The sequence below is a fragment of the Caretta caretta genome, chromosome 6 (genome assembly GCF_965140235.1).
Source record: "Caretta caretta isolate rCarCar2 chromosome 6, rCarCar1.hap1, whole genome shotgun sequence".
NCBI lineage: Eukaryota > Metazoa > Chordata > Testudines > Cheloniidae > Caretta > Caretta caretta.
The window spans coordinates 130119718-130139075 of NC_134211.1; the positions used below are offsets into that span (position 1 = coordinate 130119718).

The window sequence follows — 19358 nt, forward strand, 5'->3', positions numbered from 1 at the left end:
GCCTGCGCGGCCTCAACCAAGCGCGGCCGCAGGTGGAGTGGGCGGAGCGGACGGAACCAACGCGTCGCCCCCCATCCCCAGAGCGCGTGGCAAAATGGCCGCCCGCCAGGGGAGGGCATCACGTGACCGTCCCAAGGCACGTCTCGACGCTGCTTGTTGCCGGAAAGGGCAGCGTAGAGCACTATGGGATTTGTAGGCTCCGGGAGCTCGAGGGTGAGGCGCCATTGTCCCTCCTCGGGGGGCGGGGCGGCGGGCTAGTGTCATGTGACCCACAAGATGGCGGCTGTACCGAAATGGCCGTTGGGAAGGCAAAGCTCCGGAGCCGTGGGTTTGGGTGCCCGGAAGTGACGCAAGGCCGCTGTGTGTTGGTGTCTGACAGGAGGCGACGGGGCCTACTGCTGCCGCCGCCGCCGCCGGCTTCGGTCTCGTCCCGGCCTCTGCCGCCCTCATGACTCAGGTGAGCCGAGCCTGCGGCGGAGCGGCCCCCGGGCCCCGGGGCGGGGAGGGAGAGCCCCGTCCGCAACCGAGCCCCGTGTGCGGCGAACAGCGCCCCCCGGTGGCCGAGCCGGGCTGCGCCCCCCCCCGCCCGCCGGCCCCGAGCGGCTCCGGGAGACCAGCTCGCCACGCGGGCGCGGGGCCGCTCCCGGAGAGGAGCCAGCCGGTACGCGGCTCCGGCCCGCGTGAGCCCCCCGGCTTCGGGCCGTGCCGCGGCGCCCCTCTCCCGTCCCGGGCGCGCCCCTGTCGCCCCCTCGGGTCAGGGACCGTCCCCCGAGCCTCTGGGCCGCCCCAGCTTCGCAGCGCCTCGTGCCGCTGGGCCGCAGCCTGTCGCCGCCGCCCTCGGAGGCGCGCCCGAGCGAGCCGGGGTCCCAGGCAGGCGCTGCCCGCCGAGCGCGCCCCGCGCCGGTCCTCCGGTTTGCAGACCTGCGAAGCGCGGGCAGCCCTGCCTCGGCTCCCAGAAGACACCGAGGTGATGGGTAGTAGGAAGGCAACCTATAAACCAAAGCTAGATCCCGGGTCCCAAACCGAATTCCTTTGCCGTGGGACATTCCAAAATAAATGAAACTTCCTGCAGAAGGGAAAGGCTGAAACTTTATTGAGAAAAGTCAAAACGGTGCTTCAGTTTGACTTGCTTGAAACGTTTCCAAGGTTCCCCCAGCCCCCCGGAGTTGCGGCAGCCGGCCAGGCTGGGACCCCCAGACTGTGCTGGGAGCCAGGGTTGCTGGGAGCCCCTGCTCCCAAGGAGCCAGGAGGGTGAGCTGGCGGAAAATGAGGCAGGATTCCATTGAAAACCTTTTTGTCAAAATTGTCTCGTTCTCATGGAACATTTTGATGAATCGGTGTTTTCTGATGAAACATGTTCCATGGGAAAATGGCCACGTTACCAGTGAGGCTTTTTAGACCAAACCCAGCATTTTGTATTCTACCCAAAAGTAGATGGGGAAGCAATTCGGAGGTGGCAAAACAAGTACACTTCACCAAGTAGGTAGGCCTTCTGTTATAATTGAATTTTCAGAGTTGTCTTTAAGAATAGCCCTAAGTAGAGAATATTCAGTAATCCAGTCTGGAGGGGACAAACGTAGTTCTGTCTTTAGTGTCCTATGATTTGTTCATAGAACCTAGAAATGGAACAGGCCTGTCAGGTCTCAACTAATCCATAGTTTGAGGAGATTACAATACAAATAATATCTCTGTATTGACAGTGGTACCAAAAGGCCACGTGTGTCCTTCTAGCATATTTTCCAAAGCTGTGCCTCTGGAGAGAGTTAAATAAGAGGCTAACCCAGCCTGTTAATTTCTTCAGCAGTAAACTTGTCTGAAATGGTGGCTTATTTGTTGCATATTCCCTTTTCTATATTATGGTCTATATCAGAGTTAGAATAAAATTAAGAAGCACAAACAAGAAGGTTTATGCTACACAGTGTTGGGGATGGCATTTTTTTTTCATTGTAATTTGACACACAACTTGTGGTTGCTTAAGAAATTTAAAATTAAACTTGGTGAAGCTCTTGAATGTGCCAATAGGGAACAAGCCTCTCCTGGACAGGAGAAGGCCTTGATGGTCATGTGCTGTGATTCTAGGGTTTTATGGTACAAATGAGGATTTGGGGGAGGCATTTCAAAGCTCCCTTGGCTCAAGTGCTTATTCCAGGTCCTTACTTCCTATTATTCCCATGTAAAGAAAATTGCATATAGATAATGGGGGTCATTATATAATATTGTTTGTGAAAAGGGGATAATTTATAGGTCAAGCAAATTTAATATAACTTTTCCAATATAATCATGACATTCCTAACAATAATTCTGTTGGTATTTATTGTACTTCCGTTTTAATTTTTGTCATTAGAAGTGACTAGGACTCAACAGTTCATCTAAGTGTTTTATAGGAACACTACCACGCTTTGCTAAGTGCAAGTTATTTGAATAGGCACATTTCTATGACTAGTGAATTTACCTTGTTCTCAAGTAGCGGGGGTAGCTGTGTTAGTCTGTATCCACAAAAATAACAAGGAGTCCGGTGGCACCTTAAAGACTAACAGATTTATTTGGGCATAAGCTTTTGTGGGATGCAAGTGGGTTCCAGCCCACGAAAGCGTATGCCCAGATAAATCTGTTAGTCTTTAAGGTGCCACCGGACTCCTTGTTGTTTTTGTACCCAGGGCTTTGGAGCGGAGCCTGTGGCAAAAGCCCTGTTTGTACCTTGTTCTGACTTCATGGCTAACAAACTAAGTAAAGATGCGCACAGAATCTGTATTGTTGTTTATTTGAAGATCACTGGTTTTGTTATGTGTGGTAAACACAAATGTGAGTAGTCACATTTAATTCTGTGGGACGGCTCGCACGCAAAGTTACGTGAACACATTTTTGCAGGATCTGGGACTTATTCCATATCACACTAATGATTCTGGTTCTCTAGCCATAGTCTTTCAGGATGTTGTTAGCTTTGTGTGTCTGTTGGATTCTGTATACTTGTAGAGTAAAATTAGGAAGTGAGGCAAAGAAATATAATCTCTGTAAACAAATACACTTAACTAAAGGAAGTAAAAAGAAAAGAAGCAGGGGTTTTAGCTGCTAGATTGCATCACTAAGCTTGTGAATACTGCAAATTCAGTGACCAGTTGTCACAATCTTGTTTTCAGAGAATTGTGATGAAGGGTTTTCTTAAAAACTTTATACAATATTATAATAGGAAAGGGGTAAACTTGTGTATTTTCCTGCACAAAATTGTTTTTACTTTGGTTGTAATTCTTCACCTCTTTGCTAGCGACTGCTATGTTCTATATTTAAACATTGTCAGATAATTGTCTCCCTCCAGATTCAGCACTTCATCGGTGCTCTGCTGTGCAAATTAGGTGTCAGGGAGTTATAAAAGTGGTGAAGAGAAACTTGCCAGTGACCACAAGTCCTTACTTTTTAGTACCAGTTTACAAGAAGTAAAATGATAATGCGTTGTAGTCAGTTTAACAAATGAAAAGCTGATTTATTTAAAATTCAGAAATCTGATGGGCACAAGGTTCATATGTATTTTATCTGGGGTCATGAACAAGAGCGGATCTGTCTCTGCCATTGTATTTAAACAAGCTAAACAAGCAAGAGGTGAAAATGTGTAGTATAACAATGGGGACACGTTAATGGAATGCTTGAAAAGTTTACAATTTAAAATGTTTCCTTCTAGTTGATTCATCATCCTTTCTTATGCACAATATCTAGGTTTAGAAGTCTGTTCTTTCCTCTGTGCATAACCCCTATGGCTGATGCTGGGAGCAGCTGTGCATGAATAAGTGGATAATGATGGCGAAATCAGAATTTAAAATGATTTGGCCAAATTTTGCCTCACAACCCATTGATTTCAGTGGGCTTTCAGAGTGCAGGGCTAGGTCTGCACTACAGGTTTCTGCCCGAAGAGCTGTATTGGTCAGGGGTACAAAGATGTGTGATTCCTGACTGCCTAGCTTGTGCAACCAGAAGCCCTTAGCATGCATGCAGCTGTGCCAGGATATGTGCACTTTTACCAGTTTATTTCATTTGTAGGGGATGGTTTTATTATACTGGTATAAAGCTTGTATAGTTGCATCCTCACTAGGAGCACTTTGCTGGTAGATAGACTGGTAAAGCACATCTGGATGTAGCCTAAAAGGGTAGAATCTGTCAAATCATTATCTGAGAAGGAAATTCCGTTACCTCAGTTTTTAGCAGCCTGACACTTTTTCCCCACCACAAATTTAATAATTCTGGTTGCGATACAAAAGTAAACAAAAGAATTACTTCTGTGGTTTATGAAAAACAACAAGCAGAATTATACTCAAGATAGAGTCTAGGGGTGTTATATTTATTTAATAAATAATAAATGTCACAGTTCAGTGCAACTGCAGCTGTATTTCCCCTTCAATGGTTCAGCCTGGACATCCACTCTCAGGCTTCCAACTCCCCAGCCATTGCCTTTCTCTGTGGAAACGTGTCTCTTTACCTTCTGACCAGGGTTTTGCCAGGCTGAGCGGTTCCCTGCCTACACCGTGTTATCCCCAGCACAGACAGGCTGCTGATGGACACCTGCTTACTTCCTATTCAGAGACGGTTAACACAGGTACATTTGCTACAGTTATAAGGTACCACAAAGCACTTCCTATGCAAGCCTTCTTTATTCTTAAGGTAAAAGGCACTACCAAGAAAACATATGACAAACAATAAAAGAGTCTACACACATGCTAATAAGCTTACAGACATCCTAACATGGATTCTGGCAGGAGCAGTCCTCCAACCTCCCACCCAAGGGGGGATGTCTTGTGGTTACAAATTCATTACAACTTCAGCTCAGAAAAAGCACCCAGTCCTTTCAACGCTACGCTAAGGATTGAGGTTCTTTGTAGACCGGGTTCCTATCCATTTGTTGGTTCAGGAAGAAAGCCCATGAGCCAGTTTAAAATTAGGCTAATTATTCAAAACCCGTTTCTTTGGCCTTTGGTCCCAGGAGAATCCAATCTGAACTAATATATGTGAGCCTCTCCAAGGTGGTGGCTTCAAGTGGTTGATAACAGAGGAAGTACATTAGCATCCCCTCTCCCTTCTAGAGAAGGTATGTACAATGCCAAAATAACACACAATTGCATTTTTAATACACAGTACCTCAGAGGTATTAATCCTAATTCAATAAGGTTTAATTTAATTCAGTAAAGTTTATCTTAATTCTGTAAGGTTTGTTCAAGATATTGTCAGTCTGTCACAATAAGAAAAATAGTTTTGTAGGCAGAATGGCCCCTTATAATTGTTTGTTAGAAATGATTTTGAAATAAGAGATTCTGGAATAAGCACTCCCATTCTTTTCTAAAACTACAATAATTTAATTTAGTAATGTTTGAGAACTTTTCAAAGCACGTTCGAAATATTAAATAATGAATCCTCCCAAATGCTCCTGGGAAAGGAGGAGGAAGATATTGAACCTCCTTGCAGAATATTAAATTTTGAAGAGTTCATGGCACCTGCTTTCCTCCAAGGACATGTGTAGTAATTGTTTCCTCTTCACAAGGTTTGCTCAGTACAGTAGGACCTCAGAGCTATGAACTGACCAATCAACCACACACCTCATTTGGAACCAGAAGTGCACAGTCAGGCAGCAGCAGAGACCAAAAAGAAAAAAGCAAAAGTAGTCTAGTATTGTGTTAAACATAAACTACTAAAAAATAAAGAGAGAGCAGCATTTTTCTTCTGCATAGTAAAGTTTCAAAGCTATATTAAGACAATGTTCAGTTGTAAACCATAATGTTTTCTTCAAAGTTATGAACATTTCCGAGTTATGAACAACCTCCATTCTTGAGGTGATCATAACTCCGAGGTTCTACTGTATTCACTAAAGAGAATTATCAGTACAGCTCATTGACTTTGAAGCGTTCAACTGGATATTAGGCAGGTTTCTTCAAACGAGGGCATTTGTGCATCAACCTGACCGAAAAGGGCAGTGATCTGCAAATCATATTTCTTTGATAAGTTCTGTCCAAAATGACCATGGTCTCTTAATTGTTTTTATTCCACCACTGTGGTTGTGTTGAGGGTATATTTGATGCAAAATCCCAGTTTAAACACACTATCAGGTACGTAAGGCCCAAAATACAAATTCTGTAAAGGAAAGACTTTTTAAAAAATATAATAATACCTTTGACTTTAAATTAATGTGCATAAAAAAGCATGTTGCTAGTTTGTGAAAATCAGAAAGAAAAACATTTGTTTTATTTGTCCAATTGGAGCATAATACAATAATTAAAATAACAGCATGAAAGATGAAAAATAAATTTGATTTTTTTTAAATGTTGTCTGTTTAATGATTTAAGAGGCTTAAGTAAAATGGATAATGAAACCCTTTAAAATAAAAGGCTGAGTAACATATTTAAAATTTTGTTCGTCACAGATGGACCAGTCGTCTCCAACCTACATGCTTGCCAACTTAACCCACTTACATTCTGAACAGCTTCTGCAGGGCTTGAACCTCCTTCGCCAACATCACGAGCTGTGTGACATTATCCTTAGAGTTGGCGATGTCAAGATCCATGCACACAAAGTGGTACTTGCTAGCATCAGCCCGTATTTCAAAGCCATGTTCACTGGAAATCTTTCAAAGAAAGAGAACTCCGAGGTAGAGTTCCAGTGTGTTGACGAGGCAGCACTGCAGGCTATAGTGGAATATGCATACACAGGGACTGTATTCATCTCGCAGGACACCGTAGAGTCACTTCTTCCAGCTGCAAATCTTCTTCAGATCAAACTTGTACTAAAGGAATGTTGCACATTTCTTGAAAGCCAGCTAGACCCTGGCAATTGCATTGGGATTTCTCGTTTCGCAGAGACGTATGGCTGCCATGACCTCTACTTGGCTGCGAACAAATACATTTGTCAGAATTTTGAAGATGTTTGTCAGACTGAAGAATTTTTTGAGCTTACACATGCTGAATTAGATGAAATTGTTTCAAATGACTGTTTGAATGTTGTCACAGAAGAGACGGTTTTTTATGCACTGGAGTCTTGGATCAAGTACGATGTGCAAGAGCGACAGAAGTACTTAGCACAGCTGCTACACTGTGTCCGGTTGCCACTGCTGAGCGTTAAGTTTCTTACTAGGTTGTACGAGGCAAACCATCTTATTCGTGATGACCATACTTGTAAACATCTGCTGAATGAAGCTCTGAAATACCACTTTATGCCTGAGCATAGACTTTCTCATCAGACTGTGTTGATGACACGACCACGGTGTGCTCCCAAAGTACTTTGTGCTGTAGGAGGAAAAGCTGGACTGTTTGCTTGTTTGGAAAGGTAAGGAGTATTGGTGACACTAAGTGGTGTTAAGAAGCCATGCATTAACATGTCCTCCAGGTCAGGGTCGAGACAGTCTTTGGGTTGTAACTGTTTACTTTGTAATTAAAGGGCTTCAGTCTTGAGGTTGTCAGTGAATCAGCTCCTTTCATGAGCACCCAAATGACTAAAAATCAAATTTACAAAATGTCAGAGAAACAGGGTTGAGCATACTGTGCTCTTTATTTTTATATATGATCTTCCTTGGTACATGTTCTTTATTTGTGCTGAGAACTTTTCTGCAATGTAAAATATTGCAAAGCCTTAGTAGATCGTTTGGGGTGCTTGTATTTAAATATGAAATTTGTTAACCGTACAGTTATTTTCACTCCGTTTTTGCCTTGGTACCCTTTCATGTTTTTACTGTGTATACGATTTTTGTTACTCTCCCCAATCACCATTCTAGATTGCCAAATAGTAAAAAATGTAGCTTAGGTATCATAGATGTGTGCCCCACAAAACCTTATTGATAAAACAGACCTCGTAGTTAACCAGGATGTATCATTGGGACTGCTAACTCTCTTATTTTTCAAATGATGTTTGAGATGGTATAACTTTTTAAATTACATTTTTAGTGCTTTGAATCCTTGATTGTAAGTAGTATGGCTACACCTTTAGTTAAAGTTGCTTTATACTTATAATCCTCTGTTTTCAGTTGCTTAAAACCACTTCATCTGAAATTTTCCAAACTTCGTGTGCATTAGCAAAAACAGTTCTGTTTTTTCTAAGAATGAGATGGTGGGGGGGGGGGGGAAATTAGGTTTGCTAAATTCAGATAAATGGTTGGATAATCTAAGAGCTGTAGTTCCTCAAATGTTTGGAATAAGAACTTGAAATTTGGCAGTGGGATGATGTTGGGGCCAGAAATGTGCCTTTTGCTGTCCCCATGAAAATCCAACAAGATTTAGGATCAATGTTAGCCTCTGAAGTATAGCTTATTAGAAGCATGTTGCTACAATATAACGTTCTATCTGCACTGAACATGCTCCAAAGCACAGAGCTAGAATTGGATGAGAGTGAATGCTTGGAAGAGGGAGGGGAAGATGATGCAGCACTAATAGTAACAGCTGCTGTCACCCCCATGGCCTAGGAGAAGCCAGATGTGATAAGGCTCGCTTGTAAATGATTGATTATGTACACTACACAGTCTTTCTTTTGAACAAGGGCTCATATCCTTACCTGAGGAGGGAGACAAATGTAATTTCTCACCACTTTAGAGACAGGGTAATTGAGAGCTTGCACTGGTCCTTTGTTATGAATAGACCCCAGTGGTCATATTCTATATACATCTCTGAGTTGTGTCAGGTGCCAAAAGCAAACTGTATTTAAAAAAAAAAAGAGAGAGAGAGAAACATGCCTTCTTTTGGGGTGTTTTCCAGTTCTGGTATTGTTCGGGGTTGCTTATAACAGTGGTTCTCAAAGCCGGTCCACTGCTTCTTCAGGGAAAGCCCCTGGCGGCCGGATCGGTTTGTTTATCTACTGCGTCCGCAGGTTCGGCCGATCGCGGCTCCCACTGGCCGCGGTTTGCTGCTCCAGGCCAATGGGGGCTGCAGGAAGCGGCGCGGGCCAAGGGACGTGCCAGGGGCTTTCCCTGAAGAAGCAGTGGACCGGCTTTGAGAACCACTGGCTTATAACGTTTTCAGACAAATGTAATGTGGTGTTTTGTTTTGTGGTTCATAGTGTATCTTTAACACTAAACATTAAGCCTTATTATACTGTTGACTGATAGAGTATTCATGTCACAGTTTCTTGGTAACTGCACCTGTATTCCCCCTCCATGGTCCCTTGAGGATACCCACATATGGTTTCCAGCTCCCAACTGTCACCTGTCTTTAGTGGAGATCCATGTCACTGTCATTCCTGACTGGGGTTTTAAGGCTGCACAGCTCCCTGCCCACGCTGTGATATCCCAGCAAGCCAGTCTGCCCAAAGGCTGGTCCTGTGCTTTGCTTTCTTTCCCAGGGCTATGAACAGTGTGTTGTCAGTTACTGCACAGCTCACTCTGTGCAAAACATGTGTATTCTTAAGGTAAAAGCATTACAGAGAAAACATAAAAACAACCAGAATTCTGATATGCGTGCTAAAATATTACCAGAGGTTACTCTTCAGTCTTCTGGGATCTCTAGTAGGCCAAAGTCTTTCCAGCCCTTCCTCAAGGATTGGGGCCCTTGGTCAGGAGGTCCTGTCCATTTTCTGGATCAGAGAGAAGGTCCTGTAGCTCAGTTCCAGGTCATCCTTTTATACCAAAAGCCCCTTCTTTGTCTTGTCTTTGGAAAACTCAGTTTCAACCAGCATATGCAAACCTCTCTAGAATTGTTTAGTCTTAGTGACTGGCCTTAATCACCCCCCCCCCAACACACACACACACTGTTTTTATTTCCTGTATGAGCTCTGGTAACCCTCCCCCATGGAGTAGAATGCAATCATACATAAATCATTTATAAATTTAATACAATGGCACTTAAAGATACTGGATGGGGTTGTAATATCTGTCACAATTCAGACCATCTCTTAGAGTAGAAAGGCTCGGTTAGTATCCTATTAAATAACTTGAAACCAAACTCCTACAATTACATGACTTAAAGAAAAGTTTAGCATGTCATTTTAAGTTTTTAATTTTTGAGGTAATTATTTTTTCTTGATATATAATCTGTAAATCTACATATGATTTACTGTAGATACAACTGTATTTCTTAACTTTCCCAAATTTGATCTGAAAACATAGCTTTCCTGAAGCAAAGTGATGATTGAAAACCACTATTGGCACAGAAGACAGTCAGGGGTGGGAAATTGTCAGTTCCTCAGATTTAAGGATCAGAGGTATTTTAATTGAGACTTTGTGGCTTTCTATTAAATCAAATAGTGTACTTTTCTGATATTTCTCTCTGGAGCTGTTCTTCTGCAAACTCCCACAGTGAAGTACTGACTGTAAGACTATCCCTTCCCAATATTTTTGTCGGAAATCCATTGCTTTCAGCTGTCCTCAAGCCTTTAGCAAATGAGTGGAATAAGGAGCTTTTCCTCTTCCCTACTGTAATTGACTAAACTGAAGTCCTTGAGTTTAAACAATCCATCTGGACATAAAGAGCTATTTGTTTCTCTATTTATTTGTTTTAACTTTTCTAATAAATTCAAGGTGAAAGGTAGCTGGGGGAAGAGCAAATGCAGATATCTGCTCCACAAGCAGCTAGTTGAAAATGGGCCCCACCACTCTGCAGCATGGAATGCTTTCTCCTGCAGGACAGCAGAGTTGTAATATTTGCTGTTGTATCTTTATCAGCATCTGCCTTGAACCCTTCTGAGAAGACTGAGGTTGCTGGACTCTGTAACTGTCAAAGAAATAAAGGTCTAGGAAAAATCCAGCTGTGATCACTGAAGTCTCATTTGGGGTCTGAAGCTGTCCCAGAGACTGTTGAAGCTGGATTTCCCATGGCAACTTTAACACCAATTGCCAGCAGATTTCTGGTCTTGGTGACCATACAGTGATTGGGGGGGGAGGGATAGCTCAGTGGTTTGAGCACTGGCCTGCTCAACCCAGGGTTGTGAGTTCAATTCTTGAGGGGGCCATTTGGGATCTGGGGCAAACATTGGGGATTGGTCCTGCTCTGGGCAGGGGGTTGGACTGGATGACCTCCTGAGGTCCCTTCCAACCCTGATATTCTATGATTCTATGATAATATATTTCATGGTGACTTTCGGGAATTTTCTCTTCCTACCTGTGTATATACAGAGGAAGAGTTACCTCACCAAATAACTCCCTCATACACATTAATCAATGAGTGTGAAATACTCCGTATTCTTGGATCTGGATCACTTAAGGCCTGATCCAACTCCCATTAAAGCCACTGGAAGGTACACAGGTATGGAACATACATTTCAGTCTTTAACAAATAAATACTACTTGGTGGGACTTAGCAAAGCTTTAAAGAGTAAAGTCTGTTCACCTAATCCAATTTCTCTATTTCCTCTCCAGTGTTGAGATGTATTTTCCCCAGAAAGACTCCTGGATAGGTCTGGCGCCTCTTAGCATTCCCCGCTATGAATTTGGAATATGTGTCCTGGACCAGAAAATATATGTTGTAGGAGGGATTGCAACCCACATGTGTCAAGGCATCAATTACCGAAAACATGAAAGTTCAGTGGAATGCTGGGATCCTGATACAAATACCTGGACATCTCTTGAAAGAATGAATGAGAGCCGAAGTACTCTTGGCGTCGTGGTTCTAGCAGGAGAACTGTATGCCTTAGGTGGCTATGATGGGCAGTCTTATTTACAGTCAGTGGAGAAATACATTCCAAAGGTTAAGGAATGGCAACCAGTGGCCCCAATGAGTAAAACAAGAAGTTGTTTTGCTGCGGCTGTCTTGGATGGGATGATATACGCCATCGGCGGCTACGGTCCTGCCCATATGGACAGGTACGTACTCGTGAGGTCTGCCGGATGAAAACAGTGTGAACTTGGAAAACCAGTGATAATATTTACCTTGTGATCAGCAGCCATCTGTAAGTTTCTAAGCAAGATCAGTGGTAATCCACGGTGGGCCTCATTAGTTATTGTTCTGTTGCATCAACATGAGAATTCATTTGAGGAATCTTTTTTCAGTATACAACTGAAGTGTTCTAGCTAAGAGCTCAGCTCTTCTTTTATACAAATCTTAAGAGAAAAATATGCTTAAAGTTCTGATGCTAACAATATGAAAATGTAAGTCTATATAAAGGCTTGTACTTAAGTATCTTGCTGAACTGGAGCCTTAGACTAGTTTAACAATAAAGTTCCAGTAAAAGGGGATGAGCACAAAACCACACACAGTCACAGGCCCTAGTCCTGCATTCAGATCCCCATGGATGGAATCTTGTACCCATAAGGAGTTCCATTGAAGTCGTCAGTGCTCCATTCAGTTTCCAGCTTCTCACCACATGGATCTTGGTCCATGATCCCTTCTGTCCGTGAATCCCCGTATACATTCCTTTATTTCCTGGGCCATGGCAAGAACAGGATTGCCTGCATTGCCCTCACCATGCTCATAACACTTGTAGTTCAGTGTTAACACGCTAACTATAATCAAATTTCATGCTTCAGCCAGTCATCTGCAGGGTCAGGAAGATTTTTTTTTTTCCTGATGCACAATTGACCAGATGTGTGTTGGTTTGTTTTGCCTTCCTCTGAAGTATCAGATTGGTCAACTGGAGGCCGGACAGCAGATTGGGTGGATCAGTCCTCTGATATGATAGAGAGAATCTTCTTTCTAGATGCCTGGCGTGTCTTACTCATATGCTCAGGCTCTAACTGATCACCAGATTTGGGCTCAAGAATAAATTTTACCCCAGGTCATGTTGCCAGGGACCTTGGGGGTTTTTTACCTTCATCAACAGCATGGAGCAGGGATCACCTGCTGCTGGGCATCTCCTGTCAAATCAGTTCCCAACCATTGCAACAGTATTGTTGACACCTCAGTGTCCCCTGTTCCCTGCCTGTGGCACATGACAGTTTAATCTCCTTTCGACTAACATCATTGGGCTCAATTTAGGGGTGTCTGGTTGAAATTTAATGGTTTGTGTTATGCAGGAGGTCAAGACTCTGTGATCTAATGGTCCCTTTTGGTCTTAAATTTTTTGAAATCTGTGATCTGGCTGCAGGATTAGGGCCATGAACAGCTCTTCCTTTGTCACAAAGGAATTGTTAGTATCACTCACAGTTGTGGTGTTACTGAAATTGTGACAGATATTTCTAGATTCCCTTTTTTAAAGCTTTTTATTGAGTGGCTTTGTTTTTCGCTATTTATGGACCCTGTTTATGACATGGTCATCAGGCTCATACAAGCCCTGGAAGATCAAGTAAGCTGGCTGATGTTTAAATAAGCTCCTTGCCTTCAGTGCACTACTACTCCTGGTTCCCTGTTCCTCTCTCTTTCCTTCCCCCCCATGCCACGGGCGCGGCACATCTGGTACGGGATGGCTGCATTCCTATGTCTGTAGTAACTACTGTCTTCTGTACAGCTCCAGTGCTGGACAGGTATGTTTCGTGGGGCTGCATGTTACTTTCAAATTTACCCTGAAGTGAGGACATGTCCCATCCTCCGTTACTGTTCAGTTCCAACCCCTGTGTTGCCATTCTTGACGAATACTCCTTTCCCATTTCCATCCCCACCCCCACCCCCTTCCAGTCTCAGATGGTGTTGTAGCAAGATGGGGAAATCTTGAGCCTGGTAGACTTTTCGGTTAAATTCCATTGCAGAGTTGTGAAATGTTCAGATTACCTGGTGGTGGTGGTTACTTGAATTATAATTGCACTTGTCCTTCACAAGAACCCTCAGCCCCGCACTCTGTCTTGTTTCATGTCAAAATGTATCCTGTGGTTATGACCGTAATCTGATAACCTCAGAGTACAGGCAGAACTATATTGTTTGGCCATGAGGGAATATTTTTAAATTGTTTTTGGCAATATTGTGGGCTGAATCTTCAGTTATGCCAATTCTTTGCTGGAGGATCCTAAGAGGGGCTGATCCTTCTGTTGTTGAGTATGTTGGCTTCAGAGCTTCTTTGTGCCAGCCTTGGTGAAAAGAAGCTATAATGCAGAATTTTTCCATTACCCTAAACATTTTTTCTTGTTGCCTTATATAATGGAGCAAACTTTTTAGTAGACAGAAGCAAGCTAGGAATCCCTGATGAATGCAGATAAGTCTCTTGTGGTATAAAATTCGGTGCAAACAAATGTCATTAAACCCAAGACTTACAAGTTGTTTATTTGTATCTGCAGCATGGAACGTTATGATCCAAGTAAAGACTCCTGGGAGACAGTAGCTTCAATGGCAGACAAAAGGATAAACTTTGGTGTTGCTGTCATGCTGGGGTTCATTTTTGTAGTGGGCGGACACAATGGGGTGTCTCACTTGTCAAGCATTGAGAGATATGACCCACATCAAAATCAGTGGACGGTGTGTAGACCTATGAAGGAACCCAGAACAGGTAGGAATGTGTAAAATGCTGAGAATGTCGAGGTTTTCCTGGTGTCCTGAGAGACAAAATTGCCATTTGACTTTATATAGAAGAATGCAGGACCTGGCCTTCAGAGTGTTGTCTCTTTTCCCTGAGTAGACTAAAGATCACTGAAATAATGTAATGTCGTGTGAAAGAATGACTGACTAAATATTGGATTTAACTTTTGTTTGAATACATTACAAGAGCATTTATTTTCCTGATCTAATTATAATAAAAGGCCCAATTCTACTACTTTTACTCACATTGAGTAGTACCTTATTCACAAGTAGACCGTTTGAAGTCAGTGTGGACTATCTGGGGACTCAGATACTTTTCAACCAAAGGAAGGCAGAATCTTGACCAAGATATATAAAAACAATAACTACTACTGATATGTAGAAAATGTCATTTTTTAATATCTTTATGAACGAGGCTAAAAATGGGAATAGAACTATCCTAAGCAGCTGGTTGTGGACAGGCATTTCAGTTTCAGCAGTGCATATCCCTTCCTCCTGGTCTGACTGGGAAAAGAGGGTCAGGTGTTGAGGGAGGGTGCAGGGTGATTCAGGAAAGGAGACACAGATCTGAAGGGGCAAAGATTTTTCACCCACATGCAGCCTTTTTTAAAAACACCATTTTAGATGGTTAAAAATAAAAATATTATTTAGCAAAAATTAATTAATTTTGCATCTTTTTCCCTTTAATAGGAGTTGGTGCAGCTGTAATTGATAACCACCTTTATGTAGTTGGAGGTCACTCAGGGTCATCCTATCTGAACACCGTACAGAAATATGACCCTATCTCAGATACTTGGCTGGACTCTGCTGGTATGATGTACTGTCGATGCAATTTTGGTTTGACTGCACTTTGATGAAAAGTGTGAACTCATGGACCTAATGTGAAGATGGAACTTTTTCCGCTTGAAAAGATGCCCAATTCATGGAGACCATAAGCTGCATTTTCTGGAGTTGGAGGAGTGGGGTGAATATTTGATTGACAGAGTTGGATTTTTTTTTTCTTTTCAAAAATTGGCCTTGGTTATTGTTAATTACACAAAACAAAACAAATGGAAACTTGTTGCCAATCTAGGGTATGGACTGCATCCTGTGACTGGCATGAAGTGGTTATCTTAACATTAGGATACCTGGGATAGGGTTAGAAAACCTAGTGTATCCTTTCACTTTTTAGAGCTTTTACCTCTTCCTATTATGAAACATGCAGTTTACTGTGCGAGGGATGAGAGGCCTTTGAGTGTGTCGTATGACTGGGCTGTTCGTTAATAGTTGTCTGGCTGTGTCTTCATTTTGAGAAAATGCCAGTGCTTCATGATCTTTTTTATGAATAGTAACTAAAGGGCTGCCTTGTTTCTGAATCTCAAGGTTTGTAAATAATAAATGCCATAGTATGTTGCCTGTACACTCCTTCGTTACCTGCTTAATGTGTTTTGGGCTGGGGATAATTATCATGGGTGACTATTTAAATTAATACATTTGCAAGGTAAGTTTAATGCCTTTTATTATAATTTTGAACCTATTAAAACAAATTGCAATCAACTGACTTGTTTTAACCTTCCCCCTATATTTTTGTTGTGGACAGACTAATGCCAGATGAAATTACTTACCTGGTCTGCAATGTGCTTGTAATCATAATACAAAGACAATTTTAAATGGTTAATTCATCAACAATGTCTTGGTTTTCTTAAGTAGCACAGCAGAGTTCACAGCGTAGGTGTAAATATTTAGAAAGATGTGTCCATCCCATCCTTGGTCCTAGCAGACTTGTGTTCATATTTCCTTGTAACTTTTATTTTTTTAAGAATGTGTGATTGCTTTTACAGAGTGTTCAGGTATCAAAATGGTGCTAAATGTAGGATTTACCACAAGGCTGTTACCAATTTAGTGCAGTATGCATAAAGCATGATTTGTTTTGATTGTTCTCTAGTGTATTTGTTTCTCTCTATCTGCTTTATTAATTTGTGCCTATGAAAAATGTCAGTAATAACACAACATACTCTAATTTTTTCAATTGATCTAGTTTAATATTCCTATTTTCACAAAGTTTCTAAATATGGACTGGATGAAGAGTGAATCTCTGCCTCTTTAGACAAGTTTTGCCTTTAAAAATATCACATTGAATAAAAAGCACTGGGCATGGTTATTTATACTATGCACATATCTTTGTAACTGAACCCTGAAGGTTGTTTCTTCTGATAAACCAGAATCTGAAGAAGTCTACTTCAGTGATGGCCCTACAGTTAGTTAAGCTTTGGGTGGATAAATAAAAAATTGAGGTGGTTATGTGATGACCATTTATTTAAAATAAATAACTGAATAAATATTATTTTGGGTTGCAAGAGTATGTTTTACAAAATGTTTCTTTCTGTTTTAAACAAGGAATCACGTTTATCTTGCATTCTGTTCTAATATTTGTACTTATACTTGCCAATTCTGGTACTTGATACATTTTTCTGCTTCTGGGATTATTTCCATCCACCCCCGCCCCTCCTTCCCAATTTTAACATAATAATCCAATGTATGTTTCCCCTCACTCTTAAAATCCACATACTATTATTCTTGAAAGTGCAATAATGTTAGACAAAGTTGTTTAAAAAGCCATTTATAAGTACATAAAATAAGGTGTCCTGGATGTACTTAAATTTATTTTTCTGTAAAACTAATTGCAACCAGGCAAACTGCAGTTTTCCTTGTTCTTCCATAAGCTAGCATTCGGATTTAAACAATGAGAGAACTGTCTTTTAACCATAAAAAATCATGTTTTACCAATGTTTGCACAAATTATGAAATCCTGCAAATAGTCTTCATGCTTTACTAACTTGGTAGAATTCAGCAGGATTTGTAAGCAAATACAATGGACAAATTTAGCATTTTATATGCTGCTTATTTGAATGACCTATTGCTTATTCTAGTTACATAGCAATAATGCATAATTGAATGATTCCAGTTGATCTGTTGATAGAAGACAGGTAGCTCTATTGTTGTACATGGAGAGTTTGTGCGGAGAAAAGCAATTTTAGGAACAAGTCACAACCAAAATCATGTTAGTCTGCTGTCTAGGCTGCCTTTTCATTTTGTTCAAGTAAATACCCAAGCTGAATGTTTACATATGCTGTTTTGCTTTCCAGTTACAAGTTCATAGCGATACCATTCATTTTTGTGAATTAAGGAGTATCTTATCCCCCATCTAAACAAGGAGATAAAAATGGTCAAGAACCTAGTTTGCAAAACAGTGTTTGTTTGAGTTTATGCCTTGAAGTGGCTACAAGTTTTTTCTGTAATTCAGTATGTACTGAATTTTTTAGGAGTTTGATTAATTACAAGAGTACTCCATGAATGCAGCTTTTTAAAATACAGACTTAAGTCTCATTTGATTCATTAGTAAACAAAGTTCATGTGTAGAAAGTGGCACAAGATACAGACATAAGTGGTCTGGCATCAATAAAAAGACAACAGTGCATACCTAACAGGTATGGTGATGGTTTGTCAATATTTAGCTAGCGCCTTTCGTTTAGTGATCTCAAAGCATTTTGCAAGTGCAATGTACATTTATTCCCTTTATTTAGGCTATAGTGAAATTAATTTGTTAAATAGACTTACCACTTTACATGACGCTGAGGTTAATGCAGCCTATTGCTAAATTTAGAGTACTACTAACCTAAGTAACGTTTCAGTATGCAGGTTTGATGTTAAGAACGGAAGAAGTAATAGTTAATGAAAAATCCTGCTGTTTCTAGATGCAGATCTGTTTAGATTGGATATTCATAGAAGTGGATCAATGTAAGATGCAGAATACTCACATATGCTGTACGTCTATCAAGTTTAGAGATCATATAAACTAATAAATATGGCATATTCATTTTCTGTTTTGGGCGCTGCTTGTGCTGTTCACCGAAGTGCTCCATTTTAGGGAGATCTGATGCAACAATCAGTTTAGCAGTTAAAAGAAATAAACCTATTACAGCCTGTACCATCTTTCATGCAATCTAAAAGTTAAGACCTTCAAATAAGATGTCATACAACTTTAAATTATCATCCAGTTCTATTTCTTAATCACTCAAAATTATTTTTTTTAGAAGCACTTTGAAATAGGTGTGAGTTTATATATGCATAAGTCATTGGATTTTCACTCACATGTTTAGAAGAAACTTAATAAAATGCCATATGCAAGTTTCCTGACAGTCATTGCTATTAGAAATGCTTTGATTTTGGAATATCCTGTTTGAATCTCTGAGGGGACAAATGTGTCCAATATACATCTCTGATGTTCCAAATAGCTAACTGTTTTACGGAGGTAGTTAAGTGTTGCTTTTGTGAATTTGTCATCTGTAAGTCCTCATTTATTTATATGAAACAATGCAAAAATTTCCAAGTTTGCCTTAAATTCCTGATGTTTAATTAAAACTCAAAGAACTGGATGATAATTCCTATATTTTGCCTTATGTCCTGTGCTGTACTTTAAACCCAAGGAGAATTTTAACTTTTAGCAGGATTTGGAACCATTGTAGAGTGAGTACTGTATTGTACTCTGACTTGTGAGGAGTGATTTGGTTGTGAGTTTCAGATGAGAAATGTAATTCTGTGTATGTACAGTGTTTTTATGTGTACACCTTTTTTAGCAGCAGGATTTTGTTTTCATTATTGTTTACATAAGTGGCATTTGAGTTCAAGAAAAAACTGCTGAATAACTTGCAATTTTGTTCTTAATAGTGTTCTCAATGTGTGTTTGCTATTGTGATAATGCTCTGTAACAATTTGTTGTAACAGTATTTCATTTAATGTGAAATGTTTACTAAATAAATCTGAGGGAAAAAGGATTTTATTTTTACATTTTGGCTGGATGGTGGATGGTGAATGCAAATGCACGCTGGCTTTAATCCTACTTTTAAATAAGACATCTATGTGATTTGGTCCCTTAAGGGGGTTTGAGGCTTAATTTAGGTCTGAGGTCCCAGTTCCCAGTCATGGATTAAGCTGAGAGAGAGAATAATTTTCAGAAATCTGCTTCCTGACCTTTGTCTGCTGGGCTAC

At 41.0% G+C, this 19358-nt stretch overlaps 1 protein-coding gene and 1 long non-coding RNA gene across 7 annotated transcripts; one reads left to right on the top strand and one right to left on the bottom strand.

Annotated features, from left to right (window-relative positions):
* Window positions 1-307: 307 nt before the first annotated feature.
* On the top strand, window positions 308-19155 carry KLHL28 (kelch like family member 28). 6 transcript variants are annotated; one of them, XM_048852028.2, is made up of 6 exons: window positions 308-457; window positions 4477-4582; window positions 6398-7296; window positions 11309-11752; window positions 14093-14301; window positions 15021-19155. In XM_048852028.2, exons 2-6 carry the CDS (start codon window positions 4541-4543, stop codon window positions 15182-15184), a joined length of 1758 nt encoding a protein of 585 aa, XP_048707985.2. In that variant the 5' UTR covers window positions 308-457; window positions 4477-4540; the 3' UTR covers window positions 15185-19155. The 6 variants fall into 6 exon arrangements, with proteins under 6 accessions (XP_048707985.2, XP_048707988.2, XP_048707986.2 ...); XM_048852029.2 differs by lacking the exon at window positions 308-457 and adding an exon at window positions 868-1483; XM_048852030.2 differs by lacking the exon at window positions 308-457 and adding an exon at window positions 868-1479.
* Window positions 7290-9558, bottom strand: LOC142072605 (uncharacterized). Its single transcript, XR_012669130.1, has 3 exons — window positions 9428-9558; window positions 8515-8654; window positions 7290-7462 (listed from the first exon to the last, which is right to left on the bottom strand). It is a non-coding gene; the product is annotated as an uncharacterized LOC142072605 (long non-coding RNA).
* Window positions 19156-19358: the final 203 nt, after the last annotated feature.

Coding starts and splice junctions, on each gene's coding strand:
- KLHL28 (XM_048852028.2), top strand. CDS start 4,541: ATGGACACCTGCTTACTTCCTATTCAGAGACGGTTAACACAG. Junction 11,753..14,092: donor GGTCCTGCCCATATGGACAG/GTACGTACTCGT, acceptor TTGTATCTGCAG/CATGGAACGTTATGATCCAA. Junction 14,302..15,020: donor TATGAAGGAACCCAGAACAG/GTAGGAATGTGT, acceptor TCCCTTTAATAG/GAGTTGGTGCAGCTGTAATT.